Source organism: Ranitomeya imitator, chromosome 3 (genome assembly GCF_032444005.1).
Source record: "Ranitomeya imitator isolate aRanImi1 chromosome 3, aRanImi1.pri, whole genome shotgun sequence".
NCBI lineage: Eukaryota > Metazoa > Chordata > Amphibia > Anura > Dendrobatidae > Ranitomeya > Ranitomeya imitator.
In genome coordinates, this window is record NC_091284.1 from 786342363 (window position 1) to 786357724 (window position 15362).

At 43.0% G+C, this 15362-nt stretch overlaps 1 protein-coding gene across 2 annotated transcripts in view; it reads right to left on the reverse strand.

The window, feature by feature from the left end:
• Nucleotides 1-2109: 2109 nt before the first annotated feature.
• Nucleotides 2110-15362, reverse strand: part of MRE11 (MRE11 homolog, double strand break repair nuclease) — a 329642-nt gene continuing 316389 nt past the window's right edge. The window contains exon 20 of one of the 2 annotated variants that reach the window (XM_069759160.1): nt 2110-7243. In XM_069759160.1, coding sequence (XP_069615261.1) covers nt 7190-7243 — 54 coding nt within the window. In that variant the 3' untranslated portion in view covers nt 2110-7189. The remainder of the gene's footprint in view (nt 7244-15362) is intronic. The other variant, XM_069759161.1, reaches the window with a different exon arrangement.

Sequence of the window (15362 nt, forward strand, 5' to 3'; positions counted from 1 at the left end):
GAAGGGAACAGTAATGGGACGTGATCCGGGAGTCAGAATGAGGATTTGGGGACTATTCTATTTTCAGCAGGAAACTTTTAGTAACCGAATGATAGAAATTACACAATACAATGTCAGCCAGACAGCTGCTGACGCAGACCACTACATGTGGAGAAAATGGGATGTGGGATCATAAATTATAGGTAGTCTACAACACACCAGAAGCTTTTATAAAAATGACCACATTGGGGAAAGTCACCTGTTTCTGAAATACATACATCATGAAAAATACATCCAGAAAAATAATGAATTTATTGACTTCTCATACGCAGAAGTTAATCTCTACAAGCAAAGTAAAAATGTAAAATATGGGGGTGGAAAAGAGTGGGAGCATAATCCTCTAAAGAGACAGCAGGTAGATTTCAAAACACAATGGATGCCAACTGTGTCATAGTCATTCTCATGTACGTGTACTGTACGTATCGACTTCTTGTTGATCTATGCTTGGGCTAGGAACAAAGTTCTCTGGGAAAAATTGGCTTAATGCTACACTAAATTTAGAAATAAGTTATTACCTTGAAGGGGTTATCTGGGACGCTGCTTATTTTTCTTTAAGGCTAAGAACTTACAGGCACTTACTGCCTACCTCTACCCGACTGTGCTTACTGCAATCGAAGGGTTAACCAGTTGGTCCTGTGCAGACGTGGTGCTACTTGCAGAATTATTGAAGTCTAAGGACACAGTAGCAACAGCAGAAGATGGACACTGACAGAGTCTAAACAAACAGTATCTGTGCACAGTACTGTCCTAACATTCAGACAAATGGGGTGTTCAACCAGCCCTGAAAGGATTAGGGAGATGATGCCACTGAGACACTTTGGGCAATTTGTAAAACCCGACGCGATAGGATAGGGGATAACCTATGGGTTTGACTGCTGAAACTCCCAGGGTTCAGGAACTTATCCCCTATCCAAGTGACCACTGTTCTACTATACACTACATTGGGGTCTTACTGAAATCCAGAACCTCAGGATAACACTCTAAGGCTAGGTTCACACTCATGCAGTGGTCTACATTGAGCAGTGCGTTAAGGTTTCCATTGGAAAACCCTAAAAATAAGATTCTGATGGAAACTCCAACACAGCCCCCACTGGAGCTACTCTCTATTATGGAGATGAAGAACTGACTATAGACTCCATCCGGTTTCTGTCCTGGCAGTTTTCATCTTTTTTTAAGGCTTGCACCAAAACACAGTTTGTCACATTGTTGTGCACGTCCAACACAAACAGACACTGCAGGCATAGAGGGCCTTCATAATGGAGAATGGCTACATCAAGGCTCCGTCAGAATCTTGTTTTTTTTGGGGTATTCTGAAAACCCCGACACAGTGCGCAATGTAGAACATTGCATAAGTTGTGAACCTAATCTGTGCCATCTAGTTTTAGGAAACAGATACCCCACTCAGATCTATGGCGTGGATACACATGACGCAGGGTTTTATATCAAAACCTCATGTAGTTTTTTGTCCATTATAAACTTTACAGCTCCAAAACAAAAGCAGCCTTCCTTCAGTATCAATGGATTACATAAAGTGTCCTTTTCTACAGGCAGAATGAAACAGCATAAATGTAGCAGTCTTACCAACTTTGGTATTCGCAGCAGCAGTTCACATTTATATAAAACGTGTTCACTAAACAAACACGTCTCTTTGCAGAGCAGACTAACCAGCACGTCTGCTCTGCCATTCACTCCACATGCTGAGCTAACCCAGCTGCTGTAAACCCCACATTGGATAATAGGGTCAACTTTTCCTAGCCAGGTTCTTTTGGTAACTCAAAAAACCCAGATGCAAAATCCAGTCACAAATAATCCTCTCAGTAGACTAGTGTTACTAGTACAGCTTACATTACTGACACATATCTACCATCCAGGACCTTACCTCCCTGCTTTCCTGCAACATCTATAGAAATATGATGACACAGAGCTAAATATGTGCACATTTTGTCTCAATTTAGCCCCATGTCCACATGGTTACCATGCTCATTAACTATTATTAGCTTCATCACGGTTCCTGAATCAGCTACAGTTTCAGCAAGGCCATGTATAAGGGAAGACGCAAACACGATAAAGAACAATAGTAAAACAAACCTTTATTATGACAAATCATGTACATTTCGACAATCAAAAAATTTCTCCTCCCCCAGTCTCCTCATTACTGACATAACAGGAGCGCTGAAACAAGAGCAGCAGGTCACCATGACATAAAGAGAAAAAATAATGTAATGTATTATAAAAATTACAGAAATAACAAAATCACATGTAATGACGTTTCCGTAGCCCATTGAATCAGAATGAGTCACGTATCCGAGGTCTCTGCAAACAGCGTCAATTTTATTGACTATGCCTCCGAGCACAACCACGAGGAATACACTGTGAAGTTACTTGGAGGAAATAATAGAATAAACGCTCAGCACCACTGTGCTGGAAGAAAAAGTATTTTCAGCAACTGTTTAAAATATCCAGAACTAAGTATTTGTGATGGACTCAATTGTTTTACTGACATATTGGTTGGTCAAACCCAGATCTTTAAGCCCTGCCCACTAGGAGCCGCCAGGTAATGCCCGAAATGGAGAGAGAACTCCAGTTTTTGGCAACATTTACACAAAATTCTGCCCCATTTTCAGACTACATTTTTGTCATAGGAGTCACGTTTATGGTGGCCCAGGTTTTTGCTGAATAGAAGGAAGCCTGCACCAGAGATGTCACCTCTCCATTGGCACCGGCGGACGTTGGATGAGTCTGAGTCTTGACAGGCTTTCGTGTCTCTCATTTATTTCAAAGGAGGAATACCGATAACCGATGTGACGGCTGATCTCTGAGAAAACTGGTGTTGTGAACCGTATGTGAGACTGTAGTTTAACCAGGCGGTTTGGCAGACTTTCTCTGCTGTGCCGTCCTACCATCTGAGGGTGAGGATCTACTTGTAAGCATGGTCATCTTCAACACAGATAAAAAGATGAGGAACCTTGTAAATAAACAGTTTATGTTGTACTGACCTAGGGTTACAGTGTACTTCAGAGCAGCATTCTGCATGCTTCAGGGTTCCAGACTTCCTTGCTGGCTCAATGTCTTTGAGAAGTTTGCTCAGGTGATTTGCGTTTTATAGGAATGGGCTTATTACAACCGACACTGTACAGTAATCTGATGTAGGAAAACGCATACTGTCCCCTGCATTCTTGGAGTTCAGATAGACTGTTAGGTAAGTCTCCGTAAACAAGCTCGTTAACATTAACAAACAGCAGCATTGTGAATGCAGCTCCGGAGATCAAGATAATTAATAAAATCTAACAAGTTACTAATTTTCTTATGTTGATTTTACTAGCGGGTCTTTGAAATCTTTGGCTGCATTACGCAATTTGAACTATCAGCATTTCCACTCTTAAAGGGAGAATTCTATAGGATTGTTCTAGAATTTACTTTTACCACTTCTCTCTATATGAGCACGGCCATCACAATCTTAAAGGCACTAAGCTAGTTTCATTCCGAGCAGGTAGCGTTGAGCTGTCACTGGTTGTATGTCAAGTCAACCTCTGCGAAACGCATGGGGACGAGATGCTAAGATCAGGATGTCAGAAGAGAACAGCAAAGAGACAATCAGTGAAGACCCCCGAAGACCTCTGCCAATCAAACCATCGACATCAAAAGTAAAACAGGATTACATTTATACAGTGAACTCCGCACACTAACTGTGCTGAGAGTTTGAAGGGGTTTTCTCATTAGTAGGGTCATGTGTTTTACCCAGTGGATTGTTTGATTGTGATTCTTGTTTGTGGTATTCATTGACCTCTATGGCTTCGGCAATAATTTGGCAAGGGCATGTCTAATATATTGGAGGGTTGTAGACTATGCCTGGCATCAATAGGAAAAGAGAGTAGTGAGAACTGTGAGGAGAGTGTCATAAACTGCTCTCATCCAATCAGCATTGTTGAGGACAGTCTTCATTGATACTGATTGGCTCAGGATACACAGATGTCCTTTTCAGTTGGATGCCGTGCTGGCTTTTTCAGTTGGATGACATCAGCAGCATATAGCTTCCCCATACATAAATGTAAAGGTGTAGCTGCCCTGACCAGCACGGATATCTGGAGATGATAACACCTTTGATAACTAAACTATATTAGTACACTGTATTTCTGGCAATTTCAACCATTTTTAAAGATTTTTTTTCAAGCTGGACCTCTTTTAACATCATTTAAAGGAAAATTCTTGGGGAACTTTCCTACAAGAGCATTTACCATTTGTTGCTTGCTTTTTCAGCAACCAACAACAAGCTGGCACTTCTTAAAAAATGTATTTAACAACATCTATGGCATTTGCGTGAAAATTATTAACAGTGCGCGCTAATGAGCAATTATTTTTTAGCGAGTTGCTAAGCGACAGTAGAACTCTACACATTCTTACATTCCTAATGGAGCTTTTATCGTAATGTAATATAAATTGAAATGCAGAAATTTAAGCTAAGGCCATAGTGACGTGTCATGTTTCTATGTATAATCAATTGTACAACGGACCGATAAGTGAATTTACGCCTTTGGATTCCATTTGTCAGTGCATGCCTCATAAACCAGTGGGACGTTACAAGAGTGCCATGATGATGTGACTTCAAAAGCTCATCACACTGGAGTCAGAAGTCATTCACAGAATTTCATGATTGGATCTTTATCTTTGGTATGGTCACAAGTGATTGGGGTTTTAAAGTGAAAATTAACTGCTTAATAGAGGTATTTTCATACTCTCTGTGTAACCATAACATAGTGATCGTTGGAGGTTTGACCTCTAGAACCTCGAGTTATATGGAGAACAAATAATGAGGTTAATTAGGCAAGGAAAAGAATGGCTTAAAAGGATCTCTGTCCAGAGGACCCGCCGTGGTTATGTATTACAGTATTACACCAACAGGTCTTTTATTCGGAAAGTATTTGTGTAATCTCTGGAGCTACAGGAGAATGTGAGCACATGCCAGGTCCATGTGAATTACAACTGATCATTGGTAATGGAGAAACAAGACAATCATTGATCAGCTTTGATTCAGAGTGCTCTGCTCCAAGCAGAAAAAGGCTCTGGTCAGTGGTTGCTATTGCCCAGAATGAGCTTCCCAGCTGCTGTCAGTCAATAGAAAACTCAACAAGCAGCGCGAAAGCTGTAGATGGTCTTGAATTTTGTCAACCAGTAAATTTTTAGCGGTTGACAGCCTTTCTTGGTTTAACTGGTCGGCATCTATTCTAAGTTCTGGCTGTTAACTATCAGCTCTACTATTATCAATCATTGCCAGTAGGGAATTCGGATGCTATTAACCATCTTGGCTGTTGTCAGCCATCATTCCACATCTATTATAGGTCTTGGTTGTTGTCAGCCATCATTCTACATCTATTATGGGTCTTAGTTGTTGTCGGCCATCATTCTACATCTATTATGGGTCTTAGGTGTTGTCAGCCATCATTCTACATCTATTATGGGTCTTGGTTGTTGTCAGCCATCATTCTACATCTATTTTGGGTCTTGGTTGTTGTCATCCATCATTCTACATCTATTATGGGTCTTAGTTGTTGTCGGCCATCATTCTACATCTATTATGGGTCTTAGGTGTTGTCAGCCATCATTCTACATCTATTATAGGTCTTAGGTGTTGTCAGCCATCATTCTACATCTATTATGGGTCTTAGTTGTTGTCAGCCATCATTCTACATCTATTTTGGGTCTTGGTTGTTGTCATCCATCATTCTACATCTATTATGGGTCTTGGTTGTTGTCGGCCATCATTCTACATCTATTATGGGTCTTAGGTGTTGTCAGCCATAATTCTACATCTATTATAGGTCTTGGTTGTTGTCAGCTATCATTCTACATCTATTTTGGGTCTTGGTTGTTGTCAGCCATCATTCTTCATCTATCATGGTTCTTGGCTGTTGTCAGACATCATTCTACATCTATTATAGGTCTTGGTTGTTGTCGGCCATCATTCCACATCTATTATAGGTCTTGGTTGTTGTCGGCCATCATTCTACATCTATTATAGGTCTTGGTTGTTGTCGGCCATCATTCCACATCTATTATAGGTCTTGGCTGTTGTCGGCCATCATTCTACATCTATTATAGATCTTTGGCTATTGTCAGCCATCATTCTACATCTTCTATAGGTCATGATAACAGAAATCCCACGTACATGCTTAAAGACCGGGAGGATGACGTAAGTTGTCCACTACCCCTAGCCAAACTAAATCAGCTCCAAACAGTATCAAGCGACAATAGGAGAAAAAGGAGCAAAACGATGACATCTGATAAAAATCAATACATCAGTTTTATTAATTCATTAGGTAAAAAAATGTACATATAAACATCCCAACAGTACACACCATTATAATGCAGATAGCTAAGTCCCCACCCTCACAAATCCCCACACAGACATAGTATACACTGGCCTGTCAAAAGCATGAAGGTCATGTGACCAAAGCTATCTGCATTATATTGGTGTGTACTGTTGTGATGTTTATATGTACTTTTTTTTACCTAATGAATTAATAAAACGGACGTATTGATTTTTATCAGATGTCATCGTTTTGCTCCTTTTTCTCCTATCTTCTATAGGTCTTATTTTTTTTGTACTACAAGTTTTTATTCTGTGGTCAGTCTTGATGATTGACAACTACCAGTTTCATAGCGATTGTCTATGTTTAGCAGCTTCTAGACATTATTTCCTGATAATGGTAGAAGGATGGGGATGCTTAAAATATTATTTTTCATGGGGGCTTGAGAAAAGCGGATAGCTCAATCTGATATAATGAGTCAGAAATACATAAGGCACAGCAGGAGAATAATAGGTAAACTTTAACTTGTGACGGCAACACATAAATTAGGTAAAGAAAAAACTCCTAAAGATTTATATTTGAAAACCGATCATAGACTATTCCGTTAGCAGATGAGTACAATGGAGAAGATAACTAACACGTCATGGGCAGGAGAAGACTTGGACAACTAAAGACATAAGATCAATACATGTCAAGGCAAAGCTGCCATCATAATAACAGTGCATACTAGAGTGAAAAGGGCAAATAACTGCTAACAAAGTGGGAGGTTGGATAATTCTCGGATGCCTCTCGTTACTGCTGACAAAGTGGAAGAATGTGATGACAGCCTAAATGGCTAATAACATCTACCGTCGATTTCTTCTAGATGATGCAGTGTTCTTGAAGGGATCAAACTCATCCTAGAACAAAGAAGAAGAAAAAAAAGGTTTTGTTCCAAGTTTACAACATTGTAAGATTACTGCTCGCCACCATAACTACAAAGATGTAACTTAAAGGGGGATCAAGGTAAGAAAAGGCTATTGCCTATCTAGAACTTCTAGATTGGGTTGGGGGTTAAATGGGGTCCGAATGCTGAGTTGTGCTCGAATGATGCAGCGGGTAAGTGTGCACCCTGTCGTTGCATTCATTATTCGTGGGAGTGCCAGAAATAGCCGACCACTGCGGTGGAGCATGTGCACTACCAATTTATACTCAATCTCTATGAGACTACTGTAGATCGGCAAGTACAGCGCGTCCTGGTTGTGTGCTGCTTGCATGAGCGACCATTGCCCCACCGTAACGGAGGTATCTGTGGTGCATGCATGCTTGATCAAACTCCATTGAGGGTCATGGCCTTAGATTTGGTTCATCAGCCAACATGTAGGTTGGCTCTTCACCGATCTAGAGCATTAAAGAAAAATGTATAAATAGGGTCCAATCAAAGTAGTAAACCAAAAAGAAAAACCCCGCTAAAAAATACCTTTAATTAATTTTAAATCAAAACCACCGTATGTCTCTATAGACACATCCTGAAGGGATCAGTGCAGAGTCAGGTAACCGCTCCTCGTCGGCTTTCCCTAACTGACCCTGATGGGGATCCCTTCACAAAAGCTACCACCAACACCCATTTATAGTGCTTAAGTGCTATACCAGATGCTCCTGAAGCCTGTCTTTGCAGTGTTGCTCATGCTTAATACAATGATGCATACGTGCTCTCTTGGTGTTTTTCAATGAATCTCTTTTTTCACTAAAGCAGCAAGGCATATGATGAGTACTTCAAAATGTTACACCCAAACGTGACCACACAATGGTGGGATTACCAGTCCTCACATGCGTTATCTTGCATCCATTAGCATCTATGTGTGAGCAACCGCTAGTACAGATGACACATAACATCGGATATAAATAGAGAGAGGGTTATAGGCCCCTTAGTCCTTTGTCATAGGTTCTGGGGTAAAAATAGCTATAATACCAGATCAACCTTAAAAGAGTTACGGTAGCAGCCTTAGGCCATGTTCACACCATCCTTTTTTTAATGCGGAACCGCCGCGGGTCCGCAGCTGTTTTCCATGCAGGGTACATTACAATGTACCCTATGGAAAACAGGAACTGCTGTGCCCACATTGCGGAAAATCCCAAAAAAAGCCGCGCTGAATAGCTGCGGTAAAAAAGAAGTACCATGTCACTTCTTTTTGCGGAACTGCAGCGGTTCTGCACCCATAGACCTCCATTGTGAGGTCAAACCCACAGTAAAACTTGCAGATGAAAAAAATATCTGCGGGTTTTCTGCGGTTTGTGGTGCAGAACCGCTGCAATGTGGCTGCCCCCCCGTGCCCCAATCCCACCCCCAAATGCTCCGATGCCACCCCCCCGTGCTCCGACGCCCCCCGTGCCCTCATCTCCCCCCCTTATACTTACCGGGCCTCCCGGTGTCCGTCCGGCCGTCTTCTCCCTGGGCGCCGCCATCTTCCAAAATGGCGGGCGCATGCGCAGTGCGCCCGCCGAATCTGCCGGCCGGCAGATTCGTTCCAAAGTGCATTTTGATCACTGAGATATAACCTCAGTGATCAAAATAAAAAAAATAGTAAATGACCCCCCCCCTTATCACCCCCATAGGTAGCAACAATAATAAAATAAAAAGAAATTTTTTTTTCCCCCCCACTACAGTTAGAACTAGGGTTAGGGTTAGGGGTAGGGTATTTTCAGCCATTTTAACCCTAAAAAAACTTCCTAGAAAACACACAGAAACTGCACTAAAAACCGCATCAAAAACCGCATCAAAAACGCACCTGCGTTTTCTGCCAAGAGCTGCGGTTTTTAGTGCAGAAAAAACAGCAGGGAAATCAGGAACGTGTGAACATGGCCTTATTCTCAAGCCCCCTCACACGATCTCTGTATGCAGTCACAGCAGGGTCAATATAATAAGATTATAAAAAGAGCATAAAGGAAAATATCCCAATATTATTCATGTCACTTATGTTATATAAAGGCAGAATGCCCCAACCCGACGCGTTTCTCCCCTCAATGCCGTGAGGGGTTCATCAGGGGAAGAGAAAGTAAGGGGCTCAGAAAGGGCTCCTGCCAGATAGAGCAGATGTGTCCAATATTCATGTCCCTGGACTCCTACTTCTATTACTCCCTTTTTGAGCATTCCCGCCAGTCTAGGGCCGGAAGAGAACGCCCCAGGTGAAAGTGCACCGGAAATTACCTTGCGGGCCATTGTGGAAGGCACTATGCGTTCTACCACTATACGCTCCGGAAGTGAGACGCCGGCTGAAGATGACTGGATGTTACGTTTGCGCCTCACCTCCGGCAACAGCTGAGCCAGCTGCACCCGCCAGTACTCACCTCAACGGCAGCAGAGCCAGCTGCACCCGCCAGTGCTCATCACTCCATCCGAATGTCCTGTCTGCACCTGCGGTTCTTGTCACCATCTCCGCCTGCCTGCATGTGTTGGACATTCCCCCGGGCCATTCCAACTATCCGATCCTAAGGGTCAGCCACCATCTACCAAAGGTCAGTCCTGGAGTAGCACCTGGATCACCTTCCTTGTCTCTCTATGGACTGCGGTGTCGTTAGCTGCTGTGTGTCCGTGGTCGGATTAGGTGAGGCTCCTAGTCACACCCCTTCAGGTCTTCCTTGGGCTTTGGCACAGTGGTTCCACCACCCAGCCCGTTCCAGTATATTGATCCTTAAGGAATCATACCAAAATGAATATCTTCTACTGGATGTTTAACAGCTTTGTATCCATCTATTATGGAATATACACCCCTTTTGGTGTTTAAATCCCTTGTCGCTTCCCTAACTATTTACAATGGACTTCCTCTAAATCCTCCCGGAATAACGACAGCAGCCTAGTCATCATTTTTTTTATTTACTTGTTATTATTTCATGAGGCGTATTGACTATGGGATCATGGCAAGTATCTTTGCCTAAATATCCTAATAGTATTTGGCGGCTGACTTTCTTGGACTGGGATGTATACATTAGTTACTATACACCTACCATCATACCTGCAGCAGAAGTGCAGACACGTTTCTAGCTGCAATCATACACTTTTGATGGTGAAACGCAGTATGTGCTCCATGCGGCATTACGTAGCTTCCGGTGATCTTCTTTAGATATGCGTTCCAGGGTGAGACGTAAATGTAATATCCGGTTATCTTTAGCCGGCGTTTGACTGTGTTGGAACGCATATTGCTGGAGGTGAGGCGAAAAACTTTAAATATCCAGTCATCTTCAGCCGGCGTCTCACTTCCAGCGCTTATAGTGGCATAGTGCGATCCACAATGGGCCGCAAGGTAATTTCCAGAGCACTTTCATCTGGGGCGTTCTCTTCCGGCTCTAGACCGGTGGGAATGCTCAACAGGAGTAGGAGTCCAGGGACATTAATATTGGTCTATTGGACACATCTGCTCTATCTGGCAGGAGCCCTTTCCGAGCCCTTACTTTCTCTTTCCCTGATGAACCCCTCACGGCATTGAGGGGAGAAACGCGTCGGGTTGGGGCATTCTGCCTTTATATAACATACCGTAAGTGACATGAATAATATTGGGAATTTTCCTTTATGCACTTTATGCTCTTTTTATAATCTTATCATATGAATTATAGAAACTTGATTCCAGCTCACCCAGTAGCTCTATGCTCATCCACCTGGGGCTCAGGCTCCGGCCTCGCCCTGGCCTCACATCAAGGAAAATAGAAAAAAATTGGAGTCTGGCTCAACAGGACTGGATTTCCTTTTCTTTTTATTTTTCAAAAGAAAATATAGTGCACACAAAAGAAAAATTTACATGGTCGACATGACCAAGTCGAAGCGTTTCGACTCCATTAGGCAGTCATGAGTCATGAGTAAGACTGCCTAGTGCAGTCGAAACGCGTCGACTTCGTCATGTTGACCATGTAAATTTTTCTTTTGTATGCCCTATATTTTCTTTTGAAAAAATAAAAAGAAAAGGAAATCCAGTCCTGTTGAGCCGGACTCCAATTTTTTTTTCTATTTTCCTTATTATATGAAGCCTGCTGTGACTGCATACAGAGATTGTTTGAGGGGGCTTGAGAATAAGGCTGCACACTCTTTTAAGGTTGATCTGGTTTCATAGCTATTTTTACCACGGAACCTGTGACAAAGAACTAAGGGGTCTATAACCCTCTCTCTATTTATATCTGATGTTATGCGTCATCTGAAGTAGCGGTTGCTCACACATACTGTAGATGCTAAGAATATTGGTTACCTGACTCTGCACTGATCCCTTCAGTATGAGTCTATAAAGACATACCTTGGTTTTGTTTTAAAATTAATTAATAAAAGGTATTTTAAGGCTAGGTTCACATTGCGTTAGGGCAATCCGTTAAGCGCATAGCGCTGTTTCTATAGGGTCGGCGTTCTCCCTCCCCGCTAGCGCAGATCTCCGATCTGCACTAGCGAGGAACGAGCCTCGGACGCTGCAAGCAATGTGAACCTAGCCTTAGCGAGGTTTTTCTTTTTGGTTTACTTCTTCACCAATCCAGAAGATAAACGTGTTATACCTCTTTTTAGAATCCAGCACAGGAAAATGTGTCTCCTGATGAGTGAACGTGCTCGGAAGAAAACTGAATGTCTTATGCGTGCTCGAAAAATATGCTTGAGTTCTCGCGGCTGCATGTCTCGTGGCTGTTCAACAGCCGCAACACTTGCGGGGATAACCTGTTTTGTTAAGAAATACCTGTATGTGTTGCTGCTCTTGATCAGCCGTCAGACATGCAGCTGCGGGGACTCAAACATATTTTTCGAGGACGCCGAAGTCACTCCGTTAGCACCCGAGCATGAATAACGCCTTATCAGAGCACGTTCACTCATCCCTGGTTCTGTCCTCTGGGACATGGTGGCAATCGGGAAATGCTAGCCCTTCAATTGGCCCCGTACATTTCAATACTGAAGGTAGAACAATCAGCATTTTTTGCAGCTGCACTGCTCTAAAGGAAAATGAGATAACATCCCAATATGGCCACATCTAGAGCAAACCTGCAAATCATAACTTAGAAGATTATAAAGGGTCCCATCCAGCCAGCACCAGACAGGGCACACGGATAGAAGAACACTCTCACTGTAAATCTCCATGACTCAGTGTTGCTGAAACTGTAAATGACTTAAATGTTAAGAAATTAAATTTGGCTCCCATGAGCTGAGGCAGAAAATCAGATTTGTATCGTGCGGTGCTGGGTCTAAGCCTACATCGCTTACCCAGCAAAATCCACAAGTGCAGAATGCAGCATGTTAATAGCCGCCGTTGCGGACCAGGCTGCAGATTAGGTAGAGGCCGACAACTTTTATAGTTATGAGGAGGTTACCTTACAACAATCAGTATTTCCTTTGGATAGAAAATTATGTAGAAACAGATAGTGCTGCTGCCCTGTTTCGCTTCCTGTGTAGATGATGGAGCAGACAGTGCCGCCTCCCTGCAAATGATGTATGACTAGCTGTCTCCCTGTACGTGATATACAGTGCTGCTTGTACAATATGTAGGTACAAAGAGCACTATTACCTGTAAATGAGTAAGCACAGATAGTACTTTTTTCCCTCTCTCCCTGTAAAGCATGTAGGGGCCATTATTATCCCTGTAAATGATGTAGGCAAAAACAGTACTTTCTTCCTGTCTCACACTGCAGATATAGACACTGCTCCACTATAAGTAACATATTCACAGACAGTCCCACCATCCTATAAATAATGCCAGTAAAGATAGTACCGCCTCTCTGTCTCTTCCTGTGTACATATGACGTAGACACAGCAAGCACCGACTCCATGTCTCTCTCAACAAAATGTTGGCACAGGCAGTATTGTTTTCCTGTTTTTCTGTTAATGTTTTAGGCACAGACAGTAGTGTCTCCCTGTTTCTTATTGTAAATGATGTAAGCACAACCTAACTTATTTCCAGTTTTGGACTATAAATAATGCTGGCACAGATGCTACTGCTCCTGTAAATATTACTTGCAGAAATACTACTGCTCCCGTAAATATTGCTGGCACAAATACTACTGCTCCCTGTAAAATTATACTGACAAAGATAGTACTGCTTTCCTGTCTTTTCAGTACTGCATCCCCTTTTCTAGCTGTAAATGATGCAGGCACAGACAGTACTGCTTCCCTGTTTCGCCCTGTAAATGATGTAGGCACAAGTAGTCCTGCTTTCTTATTTTCCCCCATTCTTCCTGTAAATTATGAACGCACAGATAGTACTGCTTTCCTATTTTTCCAGAAAATTTTTGCAGACACAGAAAATTCTCTGTAAGGACATAAGCACAGGCAGTACTGCTGTCCTGTTAAGCCTTGTAAAGGTAGATATAGGTTAAATAATACTGCATTCCTGTTATTCCGTGTTCGGTGATGGTGCGGATATTTATTTACACCATACAAGCTTTTATCTGGCTGCCAGTTCAGTAGTCTGTGACCAACGGATGGGAGCCCTGAGAAATGCCAGCTACCTGTCAACATCCGCGGGTCTTCTTTTAATTAGCTAGCCTCGTGCAACGTCACATGTGCATCAAGCCGCAAATATGAAATTGCGATAGGCAGGCTAATTAGAGAAGATCTATAAATCCTAGGAGTTAAGACGCGGTTCTCAGTGCTTGCATTCAACAGCCGATTATTGAATTGGCTAATGGACCTGGTCCTGCGAATCAATTTGCATCAATTCTACAAGATACTAAGACCTAGACTTTATGGAAAAACATTTCATTACTATACACAGAGGAGTCTGACAGTGATGGAGAAAAAGAAAGTATAGGCCAGGTAAGTTCAAAGCAAGGGCGGACATACCGTATGCAGCTGCACTGGGGCCCAGAGGAGAGCCCCTGTAGGGCAGCTAAACTGACGGCAATCTGGCCTGTTTCTCCTGCCGTGAGGTTCTGTGGGGCCCCTGGCCAGATTGCCCTCATGTGGGGCGGGCAGGTTGCGATCCTTGCAGCTCCACTGCCTACAGGGGAAAAAGGTAGCGGAGTGGAGCTGCAGGGATTCGTCCTCTGCTTCCTGTCCGGTATTTTCTGTCTGACACAGCAGCGCTGCTGAATGACTTCAGCATTCAGCACGTGCCTGTGTCAGAAAGCTATGCGGTGAATATGGTGTGGGGGAACATGCGGTGAGATGTGTGTGCGCGCAATATTGGGGGTGGTGGTGCTGGGGAAGGCAATGATGGAAGTGGTGGAGAAAGCAATAATGGAGGTGGGGGAGAAGGCAATGATTGAGGTGGGGGAGAGGGCAATGATGGAGAGGGCAATTCTGGATGTGGTGATGGAGAGGGCAATGATGGACGTGGTGTAGAGTGCAATTATGGAGGTGGTGGAGAGGGCAATGATGGAGGTGATGGAGAGGGTAATGATAAGTGTGGTGGAGAAGGCAATGATGAGGTGGTGGAGAGGGCAATGAAGGAGGTGGGAGAGGACAATGATGGGATGCGGGGGGAGGACAATGAGGGATGTGGGAGATTGGGAAGGAAGGAGGACTTATAATGGACTAAGGGGGAGGGGAGGAAGACGTTAGATATGGATGTAAAATGAATTGGATGGTGGAGGAGGGTGCTAAGCCTCTGATAGTATCCTCCTCCATCTCACAATTCATTGTGATGCTATCGGGGACTTAAAATTTATTGGGGAGTGGGACAGGAGGCGATAAGGTGCATAGGACCCTTTATAATGAATTGTAAGGTGGGAGAAGATGCTGTCAGAGACATGTAATGAATTGGGAGGCGGAGGAGGATGCTCAGTACCTGATGGCGTCTTCTCCCACCCCATATTCATTATGATGCTATCAAGGACTTATAATGAATGATGGGGACACAGGACAGGGACTAAGGCTATGTGCACACGTTCAGGATTTGCAGGAGAAAATTTTACTGCATATTCTTCTGTAATGTGCTGGCTGGAAGAAAGTTGAGTAAAATACATTTATTTTTTTTCTGCATTTTTGCCATGTTTTATGTATTTTTCCCCATTAGTACAGGTGAAATACGCTGTAAGAAGTGACATTATGCAGATTTTAATCTGCTGCAAATCTGCAACGAA